Source organism: Mesoplodon mirus (assembly GCF_964341445.2).
Source record: "Mesoplodon mirus genome assembly, chromosome: 10".
NCBI classification, from domain to species: domain Eukaryota; kingdom Metazoa; phylum Chordata; class Mammalia; order Artiodactyla; family Ziphiidae; genus Mesoplodon; species Mesoplodon mirus.
In genome coordinates this window covers 651,931-673,149 of record NC_138986.1, presented here as the reverse complement: position 1 = coordinate 673,149, position 21,219 = coordinate 651,931, and the positions used below count along the sequence as shown (strand labels likewise).

Genomic DNA, 21,219 nt, shown 5'->3' with positions numbered 1-21,219 from the left:
TACGCACTACCTCATTTCCGGGCTTGCCTCACTTCCGGGCGCCGGTCAACCGCCGGCTTTCCTTACTTCCGGGCGCCGTGCCACCTCCGGACGCCTTATTTCCGGGCGCGCTTCAGTTCCGGCTCCTCCGGCTCGGCTGCCCGGCCCTCATGCTCCGGGCGCGGCGCCTGCGGGGAGCGGTGGTGAGTGCAGGGGCAGATACCGGACCTGCCGCCCACGCCCACCCCGGCGGAGCCCTGGGCCCCGAGCCGCCTTCCGCCCGACCCCGCGCCCGGTGGGTCCCCGGCCCACTCCCCTTTTCTGCCCCTCCCGTCCCGCCTTCGCGCGCGTCCTCCTCCCCGCGGGTCCCCTCCTCGGGCCGGGGGCGGGGCGGGGGCAGCGCGGGGCGGGCCGCTGAGGTGGCCGGGGCCCGCCCGCAGTTTGCGGCTCCGGACGCGCTCAGCGTGTCCTCCCGCTGCCGTGTGTCCGCAGGACAAGTCACAGATGAGGAAGGCACTGCACTAGGCGCCCCAGTCATGGCAGCTCCGTGGAAGAGCGCTCTGCTGCTGCTTCTGGCATCTCAGGCTGTCTCCTCGTTGAACGCCTCTGACGAGGAGGAAGTTCCAGAAGAATGGGTCCTTCTGCACGTTGTTCAGGGTCAGATAGGAGCTGGGAATTACAGCTATTTGAGGTTAAATCACGAGGGAAAAATAGTTCTTAAGATGCAGAGCTTGAAAGGTGATGCGGACCTGTATGTATCCGATACCACCCTCCACCCGAGCTTTGATGACTACGAGTTACAGTCCGTCACTTGTGGCCAGGACGTGGTTTTCATACCAGCGCACTTCCAGCGCCCCGTGGGAATAGGGATTTATGGACATCCATCTCACCACGAGAGTGAATTTGAAATGAAAGTGTATTATGATACAACGATCGAACGGCACCCGTTTGGCGAGACTGTTTATTCAGACGGTACAGATACGAGTCGGAAGCAGGCTTATGCTCCAGAAGATGCATCTCAAGAAGAGGAATCTGTTCTTTGGACGATATTAATTAGTATCTTGAAATTGGTACTTGAAATTCTTTTTTGATTCTTTTAACATACTGCTGAGTATAATACCCTTAATCTGTGAAGCTGAGTGCAGTTCGCTGTGAACCTAGCTACTTGTACCTGGTTGGAATTCTGGTTACCTTTCCTAGATGGGGGATGGAAAAATAAAGCCATACAGTTTTGTTACCTCAGTCACCCCAGAAGTATGAAAAGCATCAAGCACGATATTTATTTTCTTTCTAAACATCAAAATTCCTGTAAAAGGAATGTGCATAATAAAATGTTTAAACCCCATTTTGATTAGTTTGTCAGGTAACTAAACAGATGATTGCAGTGACTTAATGAAGTTACAAAGTGTCAGCTTTGAAGAATTACTAAAAGCAAGTCTGAAATGTAATGATTTCTCCACACTTGCCTGAGCATGGACTAAAGTCCCATGCCTACACCCCAAGCAGGGGCAGCACCTCCTGTCCAAACGGGATTTCCTGGTAGACAGGTCCCAGTTAAAGACAGTTCTGAACCCAGCTGCACCAAATCTCATCAGGTCATTTGTAATTTTATCATCTTGGGCTCCTATTAAAAGTCTTCCGTTACTAAATAACTTTGCTATGCCACCCATGGTAGACCAGAAAGGATATAGATTAGGAAAGTTTCGTGAAAATAATAGTAACTTTTAGGCTAACGGAGTAATAAAGTATTTCAAATTAAGCTGCATGATATTACCACTGAATTTCTGGAAACAGACAGAGTACCAAGAAATAAAGACCTTTTGGAAGATGGAACTATTCTTCTACCTGAAATTGGTTTCAAGGGTAAGAGTAGCTTATAACAAAATGAATGAACTTGCAGATTTTAAGCACATAGTTAGTTTCAAAAATCTTTTATTGGCATAAAAATGAGAATGTTGTAAATTGGCACCAAATACTTCATTTAAATGCACATTACAGTATTGGGGTCAAAAACTATCCCTCTTTGCTGTTTTTCCCCCTTCTGCCCACTTTCCTGGGTGTTGGGGGGGCTTGCTGACAACAGTCACAAATCCAGCGACCTAGGAGAAAAATTGTTAGTTAATACAGGATGAAATTTAACTTTTTAGGACTGAATTTTAAACCCAGTTAGCTCTCCTTCCTTAGCAATGGCTATTGATAATCCTCACTGGACTTCTGGTGGGACGGACACTAATGAGTTCCTTAATTTAAGGAGAAAAATGCAAACTTCTCTTAAGGTAATCAGTGTCATCAATGCCCTGTGAAATGCACAGGGGGAGGAAAGGGGTCATGGGAGGAACTAAATAATGGTAGAGACCTTTAAACAGTTAAAATCCTTTCTGAAATTCAAACACTACCATACTCTAAGAGTTCAAGCATACAAATCCCAATAGAAGACCTGTTACTGACTTTCGCTTATTTCCAGCCTTCTGTGCTGCTCAGCGGCAGCTGTGCGCTCCTGGCATCCTCTCAAGTGCTGGTGTGCTGCGCTCACACAGCCCTGTAAAGTGTGTCAAGTATCTGACAGCATTATGATGAGCCCTACAACATACTTGATCTCAATGACTAAACAACTCTGAATAATTAAGTTGCTTGCATCTCAACAAGTCCCAGGAAACCTGGGAATATATTTTATAAAGTATGAGACAGTGTCAACCGTGCAAGTAAGTTCTAAAGCTACACAATTACGTGTGTAATGTTTTAGTCCGATTACTATGATTTATTCTTTGATTTTGTGTTCATTCTGAAGTTACCTGGAATTGCTATGCTGCCTCGATTTACAAAAATCTGGTTTAATATGTATAAAGGCATAGCAGTCATTTTGTTAAGTTTCTAAATGACTTATAAAATCAAGGCTTTGAAACAAATCGATGCTACTCCTTTAGCTATTTCAGTAGAACACTGGCTCAGTCTATATACACTGAGCTCTACTTCCAGAACTTATAGGCAGTCTGATATCTCACTTGTCCTTCAGTCAGCTTGTCTAAGGATGAAAAACAGGTGGACACGATCACAGCTTTGGTCACTTCTTGTGAATAGAAGGATCTCCAGGCCCTTCATGTGATTATGGTGTTTATGCAGCCTCAAAAAAACAAAAAAAAAATGCTGGAAGAGTCCCTTCACTCAAAGATAACATTCCTTCTTTTTTAATCTTTACCTGATGGAATAGCACCAAGGCCCACACAAAAAGTATGATAACCTCTGTCACACACATCACAGAACATCATTTCTTCTTCGTGGTGGGGTTGTCCACATATAATGCAAGTCTTACACTCCATACACTGCCATGGGTAGGTCTTAATCATAGAAACAAGCTCCATGGTCATATCCAGGCAAGAAGGATGGCCTAAACCAAAACCAGTATTAGTAGTATTTCACACATGAGTTTTTAACTTAATATGGCAAAATAAAATGCTAGTTGGCTTGGACGTCTCAAGAATGGCTACAATGTTTAACTGCCAAAGAGGGATGAAAACACAAAGTCAAAAAAAATACACGGACTTTATATATATTTGATGATTCTTTGGTTCAAGTCTCTAGCTGACAACTAGGAATCCTAGTTTTCAAAGCAACAAACAGGGTGGTTAAAATGTGAAGACATGTCAATACTTACCACTGTTATCACACTGGGAGCAGTGTATAAGTGATTCAGCCTTCCCTTTCTTGTTGGACTCCTTACCCTTCAGACAAATTCCACATAGAGCATTTGGAATGACCTTTGGCTGGAAGGGTAGAAGAGGGCTATAAATTCATGCCAGAAGAACTTACTGATGGGTTCAAAAGGAATTATCACTGTATTGCCTTATCTTTACTTCGGGTTAACTTGCTCATGAGGACCTTTTTGAAGGACATAACCTGACATGAATCTGCCTTCAACATACCACAGCCTACCGACTGAAGCCTTAGATTTCATTTTTAAATTTTGTCAATGGCATGATCTCATGTTAGGATTAGATATAGCATTCTACACTCCCTACATGCCCAGTAAGATCTGTATAATGAACTGGAAGGGAAGACTAATACATTGTCAAACTGCACTATTAACTGAAAGAGAAAAACCCAAGTACTGAGTGACCATTACACGGAAGTTTTAGGCTTGTTCCCAAAGAGAAGACTCCATTGTGAGCAGCTTATATGCTCATTTTGTTTAAAACCTGATATTCTCCAAAGTTGCGAAACTAGATCTATAAAATCTAAGTTACAAAATCAGTGTTTTAACATTTTTAATTGCAAGATGTCTCAGCATACATTGTCATGTGCAAAAAAGGTCTGTGGGAGTCCGAGTTGTGTGATTATTCCCTTTGCATATCTAATACATTAATAAAAGAGCCTATATTTAAGAGAAAAAGCATTCACTATGACATATAAAACATGAAAGAGAAAAGTAGTTCTCAGACAGGCAAAATATGAAATTATCACTTAAAAATATGCAGGCACCCTATGTTTTTAGTACCATTCATTTTTCAGATTAAAAACAGGCACTATCCAATGAAGGCATCTGGGCTTTAAGAAAACACTTGGCAACACATGGAAAAGAACAAAGAAGAAGGTTCACTACACCTGAAATTGGGAGGGGAAAGGGGACACTGGAACATCACCGCCTTGACCGTAGTAACATGACGTTCACTGGCCCCACATGAACACGGGGCAGCGGTAGGAAAGGAGAGCAAGCCGGGGCCAGGGCAGGAAACGGGGGCCGGGGGCATGCTCACTCACTCATCCACTCATTCATTCGTCCATTTATATAAAAACGGGGAGAAAAAGCATTTTAAATAGAAATATTGTATTTCTGTTTAGTACAGCCCAGCCAAATGCATCTTATGTTTCCCTTTCCTAAGTTACTGAACAAAAGAGGAGCCTAAACAAAATCCAACTTTGCATACTGTATTATACCAGCTTTGAAATGTCTCACTGCCACCTTCAAAACCTGCACAGCCTAATTTGTTCTTAATTCTTTCGGGGTTTTTTTATTTTTTAGATTATCTTTCTCTACAAAAGATGACAGAGGCATTCAAAAATAATTTTTGGCTTATTTATTTTAAAAAAGTCAACCTTATACATAAATATAATAAAAACAATAACTCTAAACAATCACAAATGTCTCTACAAAATAATAAATATCATGGAAGTTAAAACATACATATAAAACTTTACTGTTGACTATTCTACATCTCCTGTATATCTTTATACCCTGCTCCCCAACAAAAGGATAGTGTCACATGCTCAAACCTCTTAAGTCTTGCAGTGTAGTTACCCTCTGTTGTTACTGCTACATTCTAAGCATAAAAGGTTCTCGTTGTGTTTTCTTATACCTAAATAAAAAATAGCTAGGAAGTGCACTTCTATGATCCAAATTCTGGTTCAGTTATGATCAAATCTGTAACTGCCATAATACACAGCAGAAAGCTACCTCTCAATCCACCGAAGAAAGAAATATCTTTTGGTTATGGTACCTGCACTAACTGTAAAAGATACACTTATTTAATACTTACAGTTCAAGTTAGATACTGGCATACTAAGTACTTTCATATTTTTCAGTAAAGTCAAGGAAGTAACCACACAATATTAAAATCTAAATCAAGAACTCCTCATAGGAGATCCTTTACAAAACATCAAAAGGAATAAAACACAAAGCTAGTCATTCACATTCTAGAGCAGTTCAAGTTCTACAATCATTAAAATATACATTGAACACCTAGGATAAAAGGGATGCCAAGAAAATTCTAGGCTTACTTCTAAGCTTAAAATCATAATGTTTTGTTAAACCACTTAAAATTTTTCTTACCCAATAGTCTTCATCTTGATGAAAAGAGGGAGAGACGGGTGGAGGGGGAGGGAGAGAGACAGAGAGGGAGAGAGCTTTGCAGCATTTTCTATGACGATGCCACAGCTCAATATAAAAGAATACTTTGTTCACTCAAGCACTCTTGAGCTCTCTCAGAAGCCACACTGCTCACATCCAGGACTGTACACGTCGGGTACCAATCGCTGGTTGGGAAGCTCGTCTCTCGGGCTTTGCAGTGGTGATGGAGGAAGGGAACAGTGTATGGAACTCTCTGAAGGTTAATGAACGGAACCCTCCATACGTGTCTGATGGAGACAGTCCTACTTCGTAACAGCACAACATCAAAATTTCACTACTGACAAGAAAATTAAAATAATCTCCCTAAGAGTTCTCAGCATCTCAAATAAAAGGTTCACAATACACTTATTTTCCTGCTTGAAAAACAACCAAAGATAGGGAGACTTTCATGTTAGCACTGATATAGCATAGATTTTAATTATATACTTTTAACATAGGCCTGAATCCTAATAATTATGCTTTAGTTTCAGGTTAATGTAACCTAAACAATACTGTCCTACAAAATTAAGGGCAAGCACTAGTGAATCTTATTAAGCAAGACATCAAATACATTATAATTTTTCTTAACTCCCATATTTTAAAACATATTTATATATATGACCTTCAGCTTAAAGTACCCGAATACGTAGGCACATCTTGGCTTATTAATACTTTTCATGGAGAGGTTAACTTTTAAACAACATGTTCACATTAATGTATTGTCTAGATACTGGTTGTTCCAAACTTTGAAATGACTGAAACACTTTTAGGTACTAAAACTGTTCACAGATTATAAAATGTGCTCCCTCGAGTACCAGCAATTTAGGTTGATCAAGTTACTTCTTCTACCTTAAGTCAGTGAGGGCACTGAGCAGCTCCTCACTGCCGGCCTCTGACCACGCCTCAGTATCCTCTCTTCTTTAGCGCAGGGTCAACCCAGGCTAACTTTCTGAGGTCTGTGCAGCACTGACACTGTGCTCTGAGCTGCAACCCCCATTCCCAGCTCTTCTCGGGCCAGCAGCTCACTGTTTACTACACACAGCAGGCTAGCTCTCCAAAACTTAATCTCTGGAGTTCATTTGCTTTCAGTTATTAAGCATTAATTTAAATCTTTAGTTTAAAAAAATTAGATAAGCTATGTATGTAAAACAAGGACAAAAATCACATGGCTGCAGCCTAGTGCAGCCGTCCTTGCTGAATGAAGCCGGGCTGAAAAGATATATACTTGAAAGCTGATGACGTAAAGGCATTTTCTAATTAAATATGGAATATGCTAATTTGTTAAGTTGCTTTTTTACTTTAGGAAAAGAAAGGCAATGGACTGTTAGAAGGGCTCTGCTTAGGCTGAAGGGACACTGGCCAGCGCCCACTTGAACCTGTGCTTCTGGATTATACACCACAACCCTGACCTGACATACACAAGTGTTCAGCAACTCCGCTCAGCAAAACTTTCTGATCAACTTACTCTAAAATGCTCCTTCAAAACACCTTCATAACCACATAACAAGCATACTGACACCTACCAGACTGAAAACTGAATATTTTACTGTTACCATTCAAAACATAAAACTTGCAGCTAATTCTACTCCTTTTATGATACTCTTAAATGCCCATATATGAATAAGTCTACTCATCTCTCACCCAACCCTCTGAAGGGGAAGGGGCCGACGGCAGGAGGAAATGATACAAATAACCCTATTGCTGACAGCATGCTACTTGACTCTGAGAGTAACCGGATCAAAACGTTAACAAGTGCATCTAAGCCAAATCACCTGCCAGATAATGTGTAAATCCTTGTCACAGAACTGCACAGGCTACCTGCCAAGGTTAGGCTGAAAGCCACCACAATGTAGACCAGTTTTACTGTTCTCCACCAGAGGGTTAAATCAACCCGGCCAGTGAGTGGACCGAAGAGTTCCTAGACTGAACCCAGATGGCTCATAGTGAAAGGCACTGCAGAAATGCAGCCTGGCCTAAGGGGCTCCCTCCCCACTGCATGGCTCAGCGGGCCCAGCTTCACCAGTACCAGGGCGCTTTCAGCGTCAGACCATGATGCTTTTTACTCTGAGGAAACAAGTAAAAAGTTCTGCCTATTAGATCACTCCTTAAAAACCCATACTTGCCTGGTTATTATTTAAAAGAACAAAAAAAGATTCTCTTATCAATTGTACATGTACAGAAAACAGAAGCTAAACCATAGCCAAAGTGATAGAAAAGCCACCAGGAAAATAAAGCAAAAAGGAAGGAGGCTCACAGAGGGCACACACCACAGAAGAACAGCTAGTGAAGTGCAGCAGGCAGGAGCTCCACAACTTTGAAATTCAAAGTTAAAATACTTCAGGGAGAGAGGCTGGTCAGGAAGGAAGCTGAGTCAGGGGCTTTTTTCTTCTACCTTGTACCCGGGAACTGACTTGGGCAGTACAGAACGTTTGGAAGCATCTTTTCGTGGAGGAGCAGCCTTGTCCCTGGACCTCTGTCTTCCCTGCAGAGGCTCCTCCTGGCCTTCAGGAAGGCCTTCCCCCTCAGACACGTTGCCAGAGGAGCTGTCCTGCAAGTCAAAGGCACAAACAGAGGTTCCTTGGAACTCACGCAGATTCGAAAACTACAGAATATATCCAAGAAAAGTTTTAAAGTTCCATTAATTCAAAAGTAAAAAGATAATTCTAATCTAAGAAAACATTTTCCAGTGTGAGACTAAAAGAAGTCATGGTAAGAATCATTTATCCATCTTATAAATACATTATAGCTAGTTCCATTTATATCAGCAAGTACCTTAATTGACTTTGTTTTCTGACCTAAGTCAACAGTAACAGAATTATCTACTTCAGCCATCATTACACGACACAGCTTCAACACCATTTTACCATGTCACAAGGGAGCATATTTGTTGCACACAAAAATATTCTTTAAAAAAGAAACTACTTTAACTAAGTGTGGGTATTTTTACTGAGTAATAGAGGTTATTAAAGAAGTCCTTTAAGCCCACACCTGTAACTTCCTAATGTTAAACTAGGCAGAGGGCCAATATCGTCAAGTATTTACAACAGTATCAGACATAATGTTCATGTTCAAAGTTTAGGAGTTCAATAATCACTTAATTCTTCATTTTTTAATTTAAATTTTTCTAATTAGAATAAAAATGTTATGTTCATATAAATTATGAAAATTATAAAAGAAAAGATCAGGTTATCCATAACCACCCTGGTTAACATCCTGAGACAACGCCTGGGAACGTGATGTATCTCTTTTCTAGTTACGTGTTTGTACAGATACCCAGTTTCACACATTAACACATACACATCCTACCTACAGGTGTGCCCGCATTTTTTAAAACACAAACACGAAGCTGAATTACACTGTATGTGTGTGTGCATCTGCGTTTTAATATTTTTAAGTGTTATGTGCATTTCTTCAAATCATTAACTATTCTTTGAACTGCATTTCTACCATGTAAATATAATACATAACCCACTGTGGACACGATATTTCTAATTTCTGCTATAGAAAATAAGACTCCAGTGGACATTTTTTCCTAATTAAATTTTGTTACCATCTGATCAGGTTCTTCGGATAAATTCTATTAGTGTATTCGCCAAGTCAAATTCCATGGACGTTAAAAATCTTGGTACGGACTGTGCAAACGCTTGCCCAGAAAGCTGTGTTACCCGACACCCCCTCTAGCAGTGTCGGAGGAAGTCGACTTGATCGCAGCCTCGTCACAACACAGCACCCCTTCACCAACGGGACGGAAGCAAAGCAGTGTCATCACCTTAGTGTCTGAAGAGCATCTTACTTCAATGCGACATGCATCACTAAATATGTTTTAGGAGCTGTTAGTGACAAAGTGTAGTGCCCATTAATGCTAAGACAACCCCACGTTCAGGTCGGCCAGAAAGATATAAAACGGCCAGCTGCTTAATATGCCATATGCTAAATCAAAACCAAACCCCTGACTACTGTCTTCTTTGTTCTCCTTCAGTTCCACAGAGCACACCAACTTCCCCACTGTCCTGCAATTGCATTTTCTACCAAAAAAAAGATGTCATGCAGGAAGACCTAACTAACAGCACAACATGTTGGTAACCTTAACATTATCCTAGAAGAGGCCGAAGACTATTAATTAAGGAACAGGAACACAAGTTAATGTGCTCCCCCTAACCCAAGATGGTTAAGCATAAGATTGTAAACCAACGTCTAGTACCCTGCCTAACCTGCTTGTGAAAACCACAAAGGGGCAACTTTAAGGATAAAACTTACCAAAGGCCACACACAGACAGTCCGTATCAACACACACAATCAATAACTTTTCCTGATGGAAGCTTTCTGGAACTTATATGCAACTGTCCTTTTTCAAAAAGAGGGTAGTGATACAAGTTCAATTTAACACTCCAGGAAAGCTATCAGCAAAAATTCAAAGGAAAAGGAGACACCTCCTACTGAAGATAAATGTTCTCACCGAAGTGCCTTTATTTTTCCGTTTCTCATCACCTCGACCATCTTCGGCATCATCTGAATCACCATCGCTATCGAGAGCAGGGAGCTCAGGATCCAGGGGGGGCTCATAAAGCGCTGTGTTTAATGGCAAATACCGCAGTTCATCTGGCGAGTACCTATAGTCCAGAGAGAGGATTTTCAGTTTTCCTTTTTTTTTTTTTGGCTGTGCCGCACAGCTTGCGGGATCTTAGTTCCCCAACCAGGGATGGAACTGGTTCCATCCCGTGCCCGTGTCCCCTGCAGTGGGAGCTCGGAGTCTTAACCACTGGACTGCCAGGGAAGTCCCCAGTTTTCCTTTATTGTTAAATATATATGGACTAATTTTGAACTACGATAATAGCCTTAATATTAACCACAAATACTTCTGAAAATGATTAGAGGCAATAAATAATTTTTTCATTTTGGTACTCAAATAGGGACAAGGAATTAAAAAAAAGCCTAAACATTTTTTCACCAGTCTAAGAGTATAAAATATATATTTGATTCTTGTTATCAAAAGATTATGTCTCTCTCCTTTACCCTCAACATCCTCCCCCCGCAAAAAATGTCAGCAGACAAGGACGAAGCTGTGGCAATCCAGAATCCTGCCTGAGCACCTCCACCCTCCCACTGTCCTGAGTCCTCACTGCCTGCGCACGGCTGCTGCTTCACCTGTAAAGCAGGTATGGTAACAAGTCCACCTCACAGAGTCAACGTGAGCATCAAATAAATTAACACAGGTAAGTCACAGCGGTGCACGGTACAAGATACTATTTAAGAAACAAAATTTCCAGTAATAAATTATTTGAGACCAATTTGTGAAGCATGTATTCTAACAAATGTAATCATCTCTTTTATCTGAAACTAGGGATCGGCAACCCCTTCCCCAGGTCAGTCAGCACACGGCCCGCTGATGACGTCCAAGCCGCCCCCACAGGATCGCACCAGGCGGCTATGATCTCGGAACCTCAGTAGGGAGAGGACACTGGATCAGCATCCCGCTCACCTAAGACGTCACACCAAAGGGGTTGGGACACAGGCCTATCACTCAATAATGTGCTTTGCCCAAAGTGAGAAAATGAAAATTTGCTGACCCATGATTTAAGTTTGACTTTCAAATAGTGTGATTGTATAGTCTATTTTATTTTTTTAAATTTTATTTATTTATTTATTTAGGCAGTGTTGGGTCTTCATTGCTGCACATGGGCTACCTCTAGTTGTGGCGAGTGGGGTCTACTCTTCGTTGAGGTGCGCGGGCTTCTCATTGCTGTGGCTTCTCTTGTCGTACAGCATGGGCTCTAGGCACGTGGGCTTCAGTAGTTGTAGCACGCAGGCTCAGTAGTTGTGGCTCTTGGGCTCTAGAGTGCAGGCTCAGTAGTTGTGGCGCATGGGCTTAGCTGCTCCATGGCATGTGGGATCTCCCCGGACCAGGGCTCAAACCCGTGTCCCCTGCATTGGCAGGTGGATTCTTAAGCACTGCGCCACCACGGAAGCCCGTATAGTCTATTTTAAATACTACTGTCTAAAGAATATTTTCTATCCCAGAAAGCGTAAGGTCTTTTATGAAGTAAAAGCTGAGATTTTGACACAAGTGACGTTGTGGGCCCTGTTTCCAGTTACATCCAGGTTGGAAAGGAGAGACAAGCAGCGTTCTTGCTACAGGAACGGAAGTAGTGGCCAGGCCAGGGTAGCAGGAGCTCCCAGGTGGCCATGCCTCCCCACAGCCACTCTGTGCCTTCCTTCACGCCCTCTGCATCTGTGAAAATGCAGATGCCCAGGCAGAAGGTCTGGGGGCGTGCTTGAGAGTCTGCATTTCCAACAAGCTTCCACGTGACACCAGCGATGCTGGGCCATGGACCATACTTTAAGGATGGAGGTCTGGAGAACCCCTAGCACCTGTCCACAGAAACACAAACAGGTGGGCAGTGAGATGGCACCCCAGGCTTTGTCAGCAGATGTTCAAGTTCTGTAAAGAGCATTCTTCACCACAGAACCAGAGAAGATAGAAAAGACTGACACAAATTTTATACATCTTATGGTGATGCTTATAGAGCTAAAAACTTCTAGAAGACAAACACAAGGCTTTGAAGTCCCTCACCAACACTGGTATTAATGGTAAAAAAAAAAAAACAAAAAAAAAAACACTAAGTACCTTTTGTAATATTCCTGGAACTGTCCAGGGATGAGGGCCACCGGGTAAGAACTGACCTTGGTTCTCTCTGTCGGCAACACTTTGTACTTCCCTTGAGGCACCTGGATAACCTGGTTTAACACAAAGAGAAAGACACACCCGACTCCATGCCAAGAATCAAGGCTTTAGGAAAACAGCCCCCTCTTGCTTTCTACCATGTTTCTCCCCCCAAAAGCTAAAAATATAAGAGACATTAGGAGCTATGACCTAAGGGGGTTGGTATTCCTAGTTCTAGTGAGTTTGTCTGGCTGTTTACCGTGGCCATCATTTCTGAGGAAAGGCAGTGTGTCTGCTCACCACTTAAGGGCTACTTATAAAACCTCTGGAGCTCAACGTCCTCATCTATGAAACGGAAATAGTAAGTTTTAACCTCATGTGGTAAGGGTGAGAAGTACATGAACTACTATGGAAATCTCTTGTACCTATCCCTGGGACACACAAGGATGCTATGCAGCTACTAGACTCCTTCAGTAGCATGCCAACCAAAAAGCAAGAGACATATCACACACACGCAGAGAAGTGAAGCAAACAGTATCAGGCACATTAAAAATGACAGCTTCGGTTCTGGGGAAGAAAAGGACATACTGCTGGTACAAAACATTACAGTAAAGGTGTTCAGTAGCCTACGGTAACAAGCAATTAGCGAGGTTTCAGGGATCAATAAATGTAAGAGATCCTACATGTGTCTGTAAGTCAAAATAAGCTCTTCTTTCTTCCATACGTTCCCGGTTTAAGTTGCTGTTAAATTCAGCTGCTTTTTTGGCAGCTTTCTTAATGTACTCAGGCACTTTGCTGGCTTCAACTTTCTGAGTATTCTGTTGTTGCATTTGCTGAAATAAAAATATAACAGTTGGAAGTCACATTTAACTTTATAAAACGTCATTCCCCCAAACCAAGATGGTGGTTTCCTAGATACTTACAGAATATTCTTTATAGTGATCTGTAATTCGTTGGCGTTCTTTTTCTTGAAGAATGACAGAATATTCAGCATGTTTGGCTGGATATTCTTTTATCATTAAATCAATTACTTCATCACTGCGCAATGCTGTTAAGCCTATTTCAGACCAAAGAAAAGGTAAAGAAGCTTTTTCAAGGCTAAGTGATAAGTGAACATACCAATTTTCAAAATTTGCTTTTCCTTCAAACTACTCTACATTTAAGAAGTTTTCCAATAGTCAAACAAAATAGTTTAATACATTCAAAAGTAATAAAAAATAATATTCATAATACAAAGTCAAACAATTAAAAAGAAATAGATTACCAAAGTTGCAAAGGCAAATAAATCAATTTTTCAACCAAAACTTTTTTAAGATTCTACGTACTATATATAAACATATATCCCTTTACTAGAAACAATTGCTAAATAATGATGCACACTAACCACTGTCAATCAACATGGGATACTAGATGAGAAAAAAGGCTTTTTCAATATATTTCAGTTCTTAGTCTTCAAATTCGATATACTAGAAATATTATAGAGTCAATTCAAATTTCACCAAAAGCATCAGCACATAAGTCACACAGGCAATTTTTGAAACTCATGGTATCAGATTATACCAACTGCTGAGATGAACTCCCATGGTTTTATATTAAAAAGTTGCCTTAATATATTTATGAAGGGAAAATTACAAATAAAGCAGGGAGATAACTACACATAACTAAAAATCGAGCAAAATTTGCCTTTTAAGAGACAAGGACCAATACTTTTAAAAAGTACTATACAAATTTTGCACACAAAACATACACACACTTTGACACTTCTGGTAAAGTTACTAGAAAATGATATTGTTATAAAACATCATTCTCTTTTGTATTTTAACAATAATCAAAAATGAAGTTAACAGTTTAGCATTTAAATAATTCAATCTATTTATTAATTTTGTAAAATATTTTGGGAAAGAAAATAAATACTCATCCGGTATCGCCTCATTAATGTTCATTACCTAGAGTGCACTGTGTTTCTGTAATGACATTTAGCTCTCTCAGGTACAGTTTCTCCTTATGAGACAAATCTCGTCGCTCTAAATCTCCAAAAAAAAAAAAAGAATAAAAGACTATCAAAAATAGTCTTTTACATTTGTAAAACTTTTAAAAGATTAAAACACTTTATAAAAATGTTTAAAGTTAAAATCTTCATGGATTTAAAAAAGTATTCCCTGTTACATATTCCAAATATTATTAAAAGACTACACAAAAAAGCTTACAAATTAAAAAAATTAAAGTTAAAATAAAACTGAAAACAGAGTAATCCAAAGCCAGAAGGTAAGACAAATAACTGTATTAAACTGATGAAACACAGCCTCTCCAAGTTCAGATATAGCTGATGTAGCTATCTCCGTCCCCAAGGCCAAGAAGCAACAGTCAAGAAACAAAACCCTTAGTTCATTCATGTGGCTACAAAATGATTTCTCCCTAAAGTTTTTCCAGGAAATTCATCTTCCTCATTTACCTTGTAAATCAGTTTACAAGACATAAGAGAGAGATGCTGAATGAATGAAAGGTGCAAATAAAAATCAGCAAGCAGAAGAATATAAAACACGTTATAAATAATCCGTACTCAAATATTCAGAACTTGACAACCTATCAAAAATAATTACTATTAGTTAAAAGCTAGATTTAATCTGTTATATAAACTAAGACTTAATACCTGGATATTTCCGTTTAAAGGAGGTCACACCCAAATATTCACTGACTTGTTCTTGAAGCATATAGTATTCTCCTGTTTCATCAGGTGGCCATTTGTACTCTATCAAATTTTCTGCTGGATAGTAGCTAAAGCTAAGCACAGAAATATATATTATGCCTTAAATGTAGCTTTTACAAAATTTTAATCATTTTTGTTTTAAAGGATATTCATTTTTAAACATTTTTGAGAATATATTTTAAGGATTTGGAAAAACTATTTTAATTATTTAAATTCTCAGTCTTCTACGATTTTGTAATACAAAGAAGTTCTTATGCTTTCATGTGCATCAATGAAATTACAAAAGAGGTAGAGATAAAAGAAACAACCATCTGGAATACCAAAGCAAAAAAGTACACTGGAGGACTTCCCTGGTGGCACAGTGGATAAGAATCCGCCTGCCAATGCAGGGGACACAGGTTTGACCCCTGGCCTGGGAAGATCTCTTCCCACATGCCGTGGAACAACTAAGCCCATGAGCCACAACTACTGAGCCTGCGCTCTAGAGCCCACGAGCCACAACTACTGAGCCCACATGCTGCAACTACTGAAGCCTGCGTGCCTAGAGCCCATGCTCTGCAACAAGAGAAGCCACCACAATGAGAAGCCCGCGCACCACAACAAAGAGTAGCCCCCACTCACTGCAACTAGAGAAAGCCCACACACAGCAACGAATACCCAACGCAGCCAAAAATAAATGAATTATTTTTTAAAAAGTACACTGGAAATAACATTTTCCACATATCACAAAGAACAAAGTCTCACAACTGTCAGGAACAAAGGCAACGTCTTTTAGCTTTTGCAAATCAGGGTAGTGATACCAGTTCTGAATTCTTTCTCACGGGCTTAGCACCCATAGCCACTACTTCATGCACCCAAAGTATAAAGTAATCAACTTCTGTTTCCCATCTTCTGTTCAGTGAGTCACAAACAGCAGAGAAAGCAGAACTCTAAAAACCCATTTCTCAATAAACTGAACTATGAAGCACATAGACTCCACATACCCAGTGCACTGCAGATCAATCCCCAATCCTGAAGAGTAAAGATGACAGATGTCTGGACCTGGACCAATTCAACCTCTAAATTTCATCAGTGGATAATACAAGCAGAATATATACCATTTTATGCATCTATCCAATTAAAAGTAACAGGCAAAAGAACAGTTTTCTCAAAAGTGGTGCTGGGAATTTGGACAACCAAATGCAAAAGTATGAAATTGAACCTTTACTTCATATCACACAGAAAAATTAATTTAAAAATGGATCGATGACCTAAATGTAAGAACTAAAACTAGAAAACTCTTAGAAGAAAACATAGGGGGTAAATCTTCATGATCTCAGATTTAGCAGTGGATTCTAGATATGAATCCACTGCTAAATCTGAGCAGTGGATTCATAGCATGAGCAACAAAAGAAAGAGTAAATAATTTGGACTTGAGCAAAATTAAAGATTTTGTGTATCAAGACACTATCAACAGAGTGAAAAGTCAACCCACAGAATGGGAGAAAATATCTGCGAATCATACGTCTGATAAGAATGTCTAAACAACAACAAAAAAACAATTTAAAAATGGGCAGAAAACTTGAATAGACATTTCTCCAAAGATATACAAATGGCCAATAAGCACATGAAAAGACGCTCAACTTGACTAGTCATTATGGAAATTCAAATCAAAATCACAGCAAGATTCCACTTCACACCTTTTAGAATGGCTGTTATCAAAAAAAAAAAAAAGGAAATATAACAAGCTGGTAAGGATGTGAAGAAGTCAGAAACTTTGTACATTGCTGGTGGGAATATAAAATGGTGCATCCACTGTGGAAAACAGTCTGGCAACTCCTCCAAAAGTTAGACATAGAATTGCCACGTGACCCACCTGTTCCATTCCTAGGTATATACCCAAAGAAGTCTGAACAAATATATTTATACACCAATGTTCAAGGCAGCATTATCCATACCAGCCAAAATGTAGAAACAACCTAAGTGTCCATCAACAGATAAAGAGATTAACATAACATAGAGTATAATTATAACAATGGAGTATAATTCAGCCTTAAAGAGGAAGGAAATTCTAGCACAAGCTACAACATGAATGAACTCTGAAGAAATTATGCTAACCAAATTAATCCAGACACAAAAAGACAAACACTGTATGATTCCATTTACATGAGGTACCTAGAATAGGCAAATTCATAATGACAGAAAGTAGAATGGTGGCCGCCAGGGGCTGGGGATACGGGAAATGGGAATTTTATTATGTTAAAGTTTTGGAAATGGATGGTGGTGATGGTTACACAACACTGTGAATGTAATTTATGCCACTGAATTATACACTTAAAAAAAGTTAAAATGGTGAATTTAAGTGTATTTTACCACAATAAAAAAAATTTTTTTTGAATTGCACTAAGTAGCAAAAAGCAACTTTGCTGTCACGTTGTAAAACACAATAAAAACATTCTACAATCTTTAATAATTGCCTTTGCCAGGGCTGGGGGATGGGGAGCAGGGAGCTAATGCAGAGAAAAGACATGTACTACAAAAAACATTATTAAGCAATAAAATGACAGTACCCAAGATCCTGACTGGAAGTGTCACAGCTCCTAGAGCTATCTCCTGAGCCCATTCGCCTCCTTTTGGACGGTTGGGTCCCATCATTTGAATTATCTTCATTATCATCCTAAACATTTAAAAGATTCAAAAAATAACAAGACAAAGAATAATAAGGAAAGATTAATTACGTATCCTCCCAGACTTGCTAAAAGGCTCAACTTAAAGGCTTTCTAAGGATTATACAAATGTTAACTTCCTACTATAATTAACGAGGGACAAGAACTTGGAATGGGCAAGACCTGGGAAAAACTAAAAACTAATCTTCAATACAAATCAAAGTAAGAAAATTTTCAATAAACTTGTAAGTCTAAATCTACTTTTGCTTTCTTACCAAGAGGTTAAAATGCCTCCTGCTTTAGAGAAACACAAAAGATTGCTGCAATACTCTGAAATTAAAGCAAATCCTCCTATCCTAGCTAGGATAAAAATGTACGGATCATTTAGTGTTTAACTCAACTTATAGCTGGTTTATTGAACTATTCTAATTGGCTACTTTAGGTACTTATATCCCTGTGAAAAGAGGACACAAAAGGACTAAAAACAGATGATCAATCCTGTTAATTTTTTTTCTTACATTGCAAAAATTTAGTAAAAATATACCCTAATAAGAGTCATCAATCTATATAAAACCACACACTACCTCCCAAAAAGGAGAGGCTTAAAAAAAATTTTAAGCGACATCTTCCACTAAGTGACAATACAAAGGGCTGTTAAGTTAGACCGTTTCATTAAGGCAATGAATGATGTTATCAAGTGCCAGGAAATTAATTTAATCGCGTATAAGTTAAGGCTTAAAAAAATAGATTAAAAAAATCAAGGTAATGTAGCTTCCTAAGACAATACAATTTTGTTAAATACCACGGTTCTAAGAATACAGAGGTAGTAAGTATGTTGGTCAAGCATGCAAAAGCTGGACTGCCTGGCATCTTACTGGGCACTGCCCCTCACGGGCTGAGTAGTTATCCTCTGTGATTAGCTCCTTATCTCTAAAACTGGGACCCTAATACTGCCTCCAATACTTGGCTAATGTAGGGATTAAATAAGTTAATACATGGGAAGCCCTTAGAGCAAGGCCTAGCGAACAATTAAGTGCCCAGTAAAAGGTAGTTAATATGATTATGATGATATGATTACAAAGTGTTAAAAGGCTCCACCTGTTAGGAATTTACTCAGATTCTTTACCAAATAGCAAAAAACGGGGAATATTCTCCTTTTCAGTTCTTACAAAATAAGCATTCAATTGAAGAGCTCTGTATACTCCTATTAAGAAAAACAACCAGGTAGGAGACGAAGAACAGTCTAAATCCATTCTCCAAAAACTTACACATATAAGTCTCCCAATTGAAACATTTCATATTCAATAAGCATTCGAGTATCATTTATATTTTACTTGCTTCTGAGCACTTTAAGGATTTTAATATCCATTTAAGCACATTTCCCTTGGCTAAAAAATTTAGACACTCAAAAAGAGACAAAAAGTTAAAAATGCGAAGTCCTCAGAAAAGCTGAAACCACAATTTCACAAGTAGTGTTTGAACTTACTATTACAAATTCTAGGCAAATGTGCTATTACATAAGGTGAACATCGGAGAGGTCAAACAGCAATATACATCCTAATATTATGATGGAATGCAATTAAGTTGAAAGAACTTTGCTTGCAACCTCGATATTGACCCAGAAGTCCTAAGCTTTAAGGCTGCCGAAATCTCCGATATCAGCTACCTGCATTTCAGAGTCACAGGCGGCTCCCATCTTGGGATTAAACCCGTTTCTGGGGGTCCCACACTTGATTCAGACACGCTCCTCCGGCTGGGCCTGGACTTGGGGGCCCCGGCCCACCGCCGCACGCAGGCCCAGCCTCAGGTTCTGCGAGCACAGCTGTGCGGAGACCCACCGCCTGGCCGCCGTCACCGGTAGGGGCACCTGAGGGCCCTCGTGCACAGAGGACCGCACAGGAGGGGCTCCTGGCAGGGGCAGCCTCGCCAGGGGACCGAAGAACCGTCCCTATGTCAACGCTCACCCCGGATCAACGAAGACACGGGTCCTCGGGGTTCCGGTCCCCATCACATTGCAATTCCAACTTTTCAGTTACAACTGAAATACTGAGGTTGTACGAATCATCGTTCCATTCCAACCTTCTGTCACAAACTACTAAACTAACTTTGAAAACAAAATGTTTTAATGCACGACATCCTACCGCTCATCTCGATTCTTCTCCACTCATCTCTGACTTTAAAACACTAAGTCCGTTTTACTTCCTTAAAACAGTGCAAACTACAAAACTTGAAAACAAAAAAAAGTCGGCCTGAAAATAAGAGAACGGTTATTTGTTCTCAAACCAAGTTCATTAACTGGCTGGCTTGTTTTTCCACTTGTACACATTTCTATTTTTTAGGAAGAGCTCAGATATTTCAGAAACATACTCCTCAAATGAAGGCGCTTTTTAAAACATATAGTATCCCAGACTAACGTGAAGAAAACTCTCTCCGTTTCTGAGGAAAGTTTTATTTCTACGCGGAGCAGAACGTCCATTGGGGGACGTGCTCAGAAGCTCCTTCGGCGCAGAAACCGCCAAAAAGACTTCGGACCGAGGCCGACTCGCCCCCGGACCCGCGCGGGGCTCCGCGACTGTGCCAGGGCTCTGTGGGCCGGACGGGCCAGCCCGACGCCGGGTCCCCGCCGCCCCCTCACGGCCTCCTCACGGCCGCCACCCCCGCCCCCGGCCAGGGGCCGCCCCCAGGCCCCCAGCCCCGGGCCCGGCCCCGAGGCGCCGCCGCCGGTCCACCGCTCCTCACCTTCGGGGACTGCGCTCCAGGGGTGGCCGGGTCGCTGTCGCACGGCCGCGGGGACAGCGCAGTCCCGGGGCCGCCCGCCGCCGCCATCAGCCCGAGCGCCCCGCGCCGCCGCCTCCGCCGCCGCCGCCGCCTCGTCCCGGCCGCCGCCGCCGCCGCCGCTGCCGCCGCCGCAGCGCGGGCCGCCCGCCGCCCGGGCCCCGCCCCCTCCGCCCGCCCGCCGCCCGGGGGCCGGCCCCTGCCTCCACGCGCCCCGCGGCCCGCCAGCGCCGCCGCCACCGCCATGGCCGCCGCCAGCGCGCCGCCCGCCGCCGCCACCGAGGACGCCGCCCGCCGAGCCCGCCGCCGTGCGCGCCCGCGGGGCCCTCTGCTCCCTCGGCCGCCGCCGCCGCCCGCCGCGCCCGCTGCCGCCGCCGCCGCCGCCCCCCAGCCGCTGCCCTCGGCCCCGCGCAGCCCTAGCCCGCCGCTACCCCGCCTACCGGCCGCCGCAGCCCAACGCGCTCCGCGGCCCCACCTCCCGCCGCTCCCCTCAGCCCCCAGCCCCGCCCCGGCCCGCCGCCCTGGGCGCGCTCGCCGCCGCCCCCTCCCCGCCGCCCCCGGCCCAGCCCCT

General features: G+C 41.8%; 2 protein-coding genes across 4 annotated transcripts; one reads left to right on the top strand and one right to left on the bottom strand.

Moving 5' to 3' along the window:
- The first annotated feature begins 91 nt into the window (after positions 1–91).
- LOC309811378 (UPF0669 protein C6orf120 homolog) lies at positions 92–1,812 on the top strand. 2 transcript variants are annotated; one of them, XM_082634040.1, is made up of 2 exons: positions 92–182; positions 472–1,812. In XM_082634040.1, exon 2 carries the CDS (start codon positions 516–518, stop codon positions 1,068–1,070), a length of 555 nt encoding a protein of 184 aa, XP_082490166.1. In that variant the 5' UTR covers positions 92–182; positions 472–515; the 3' UTR covers positions 1,071–1,812. The 2 variants fall into 2 exon arrangements, with proteins under 2 accessions (XP_082490166.1, XP_082490165.1); XM_082634039.1 differs by having other exon boundaries at positions 142–274.
- Positions 1,813–1,900: 88 nt separating this feature from the next.
- Positions 1,901–20,725, bottom strand: PHF10 (PHD finger protein 10). Of its 2 annotated transcripts, none has more exons than XM_082634307.1 (12): positions 20,613–20,725; positions 17,778–17,884; positions 15,172–15,302; positions 14,468–14,551; positions 13,445–13,578; positions 13,205–13,354; positions 12,486–12,595; positions 10,317–10,470; positions 8,253–8,408; positions 3,632–3,740; positions 3,176–3,364; positions 1,901–2,078 (listed from the first exon to the last, which is right to left on the bottom strand). In XM_082634307.1, the coding sequence occupies exons 1-12, from the start codon at positions 20,697–20,699 to the stop codon at positions 1,993–1,995; spliced, it is 1,497 nt and encodes a 498-aa protein (XP_082490433.1). In that variant the 5' UTR covers positions 20,700–20,725; the 3' UTR covers positions 1,901–1,992. The 2 variants fall into 2 exon arrangements, with proteins under 2 accessions (XP_082490433.1, XP_082490434.1); XM_082634308.1 differs by having other exon boundaries at positions 14,468–14,545; positions 20,613–20,715.
- Positions 20,726–21,219: the final 494 nt, after the last annotated feature.

What these genes read in the sequence shown, in the direction of transcription:
- LOC309811378 (XM_082634040.1), top strand. Translation starts at nt 516, where the DNA reads ATGGCAGCTCCGTGGAAGAGCGCTCTGCTGCTGCTTCTGGCATCTCAG.
- PHF10 (XM_082634307.1), bottom strand. Translation starts at nt 20,699, where the DNA reads ATGGCGGCGGCGGGCGGCCCCGGGACTGCGCTGTCCCCGCGGCCGTGC. An exon ending in ATCACTATAAAGAATATTCT is followed by an intron (nt 13,355 to 13,444) that starts GTAAGTATCTAG and finishes TTTTTATTTCAG; the next exon opens with CAAATGCAACAACAGAATAC. An exon ending in CCTTGGTGCTATTCCATCAG is followed by an intron (nt 2,079 to 3,175) that starts GTAAAGATTAAA and finishes TTTTTCTCCTAG; the next exon opens with GTCGCTGGATTTGTGACTGT.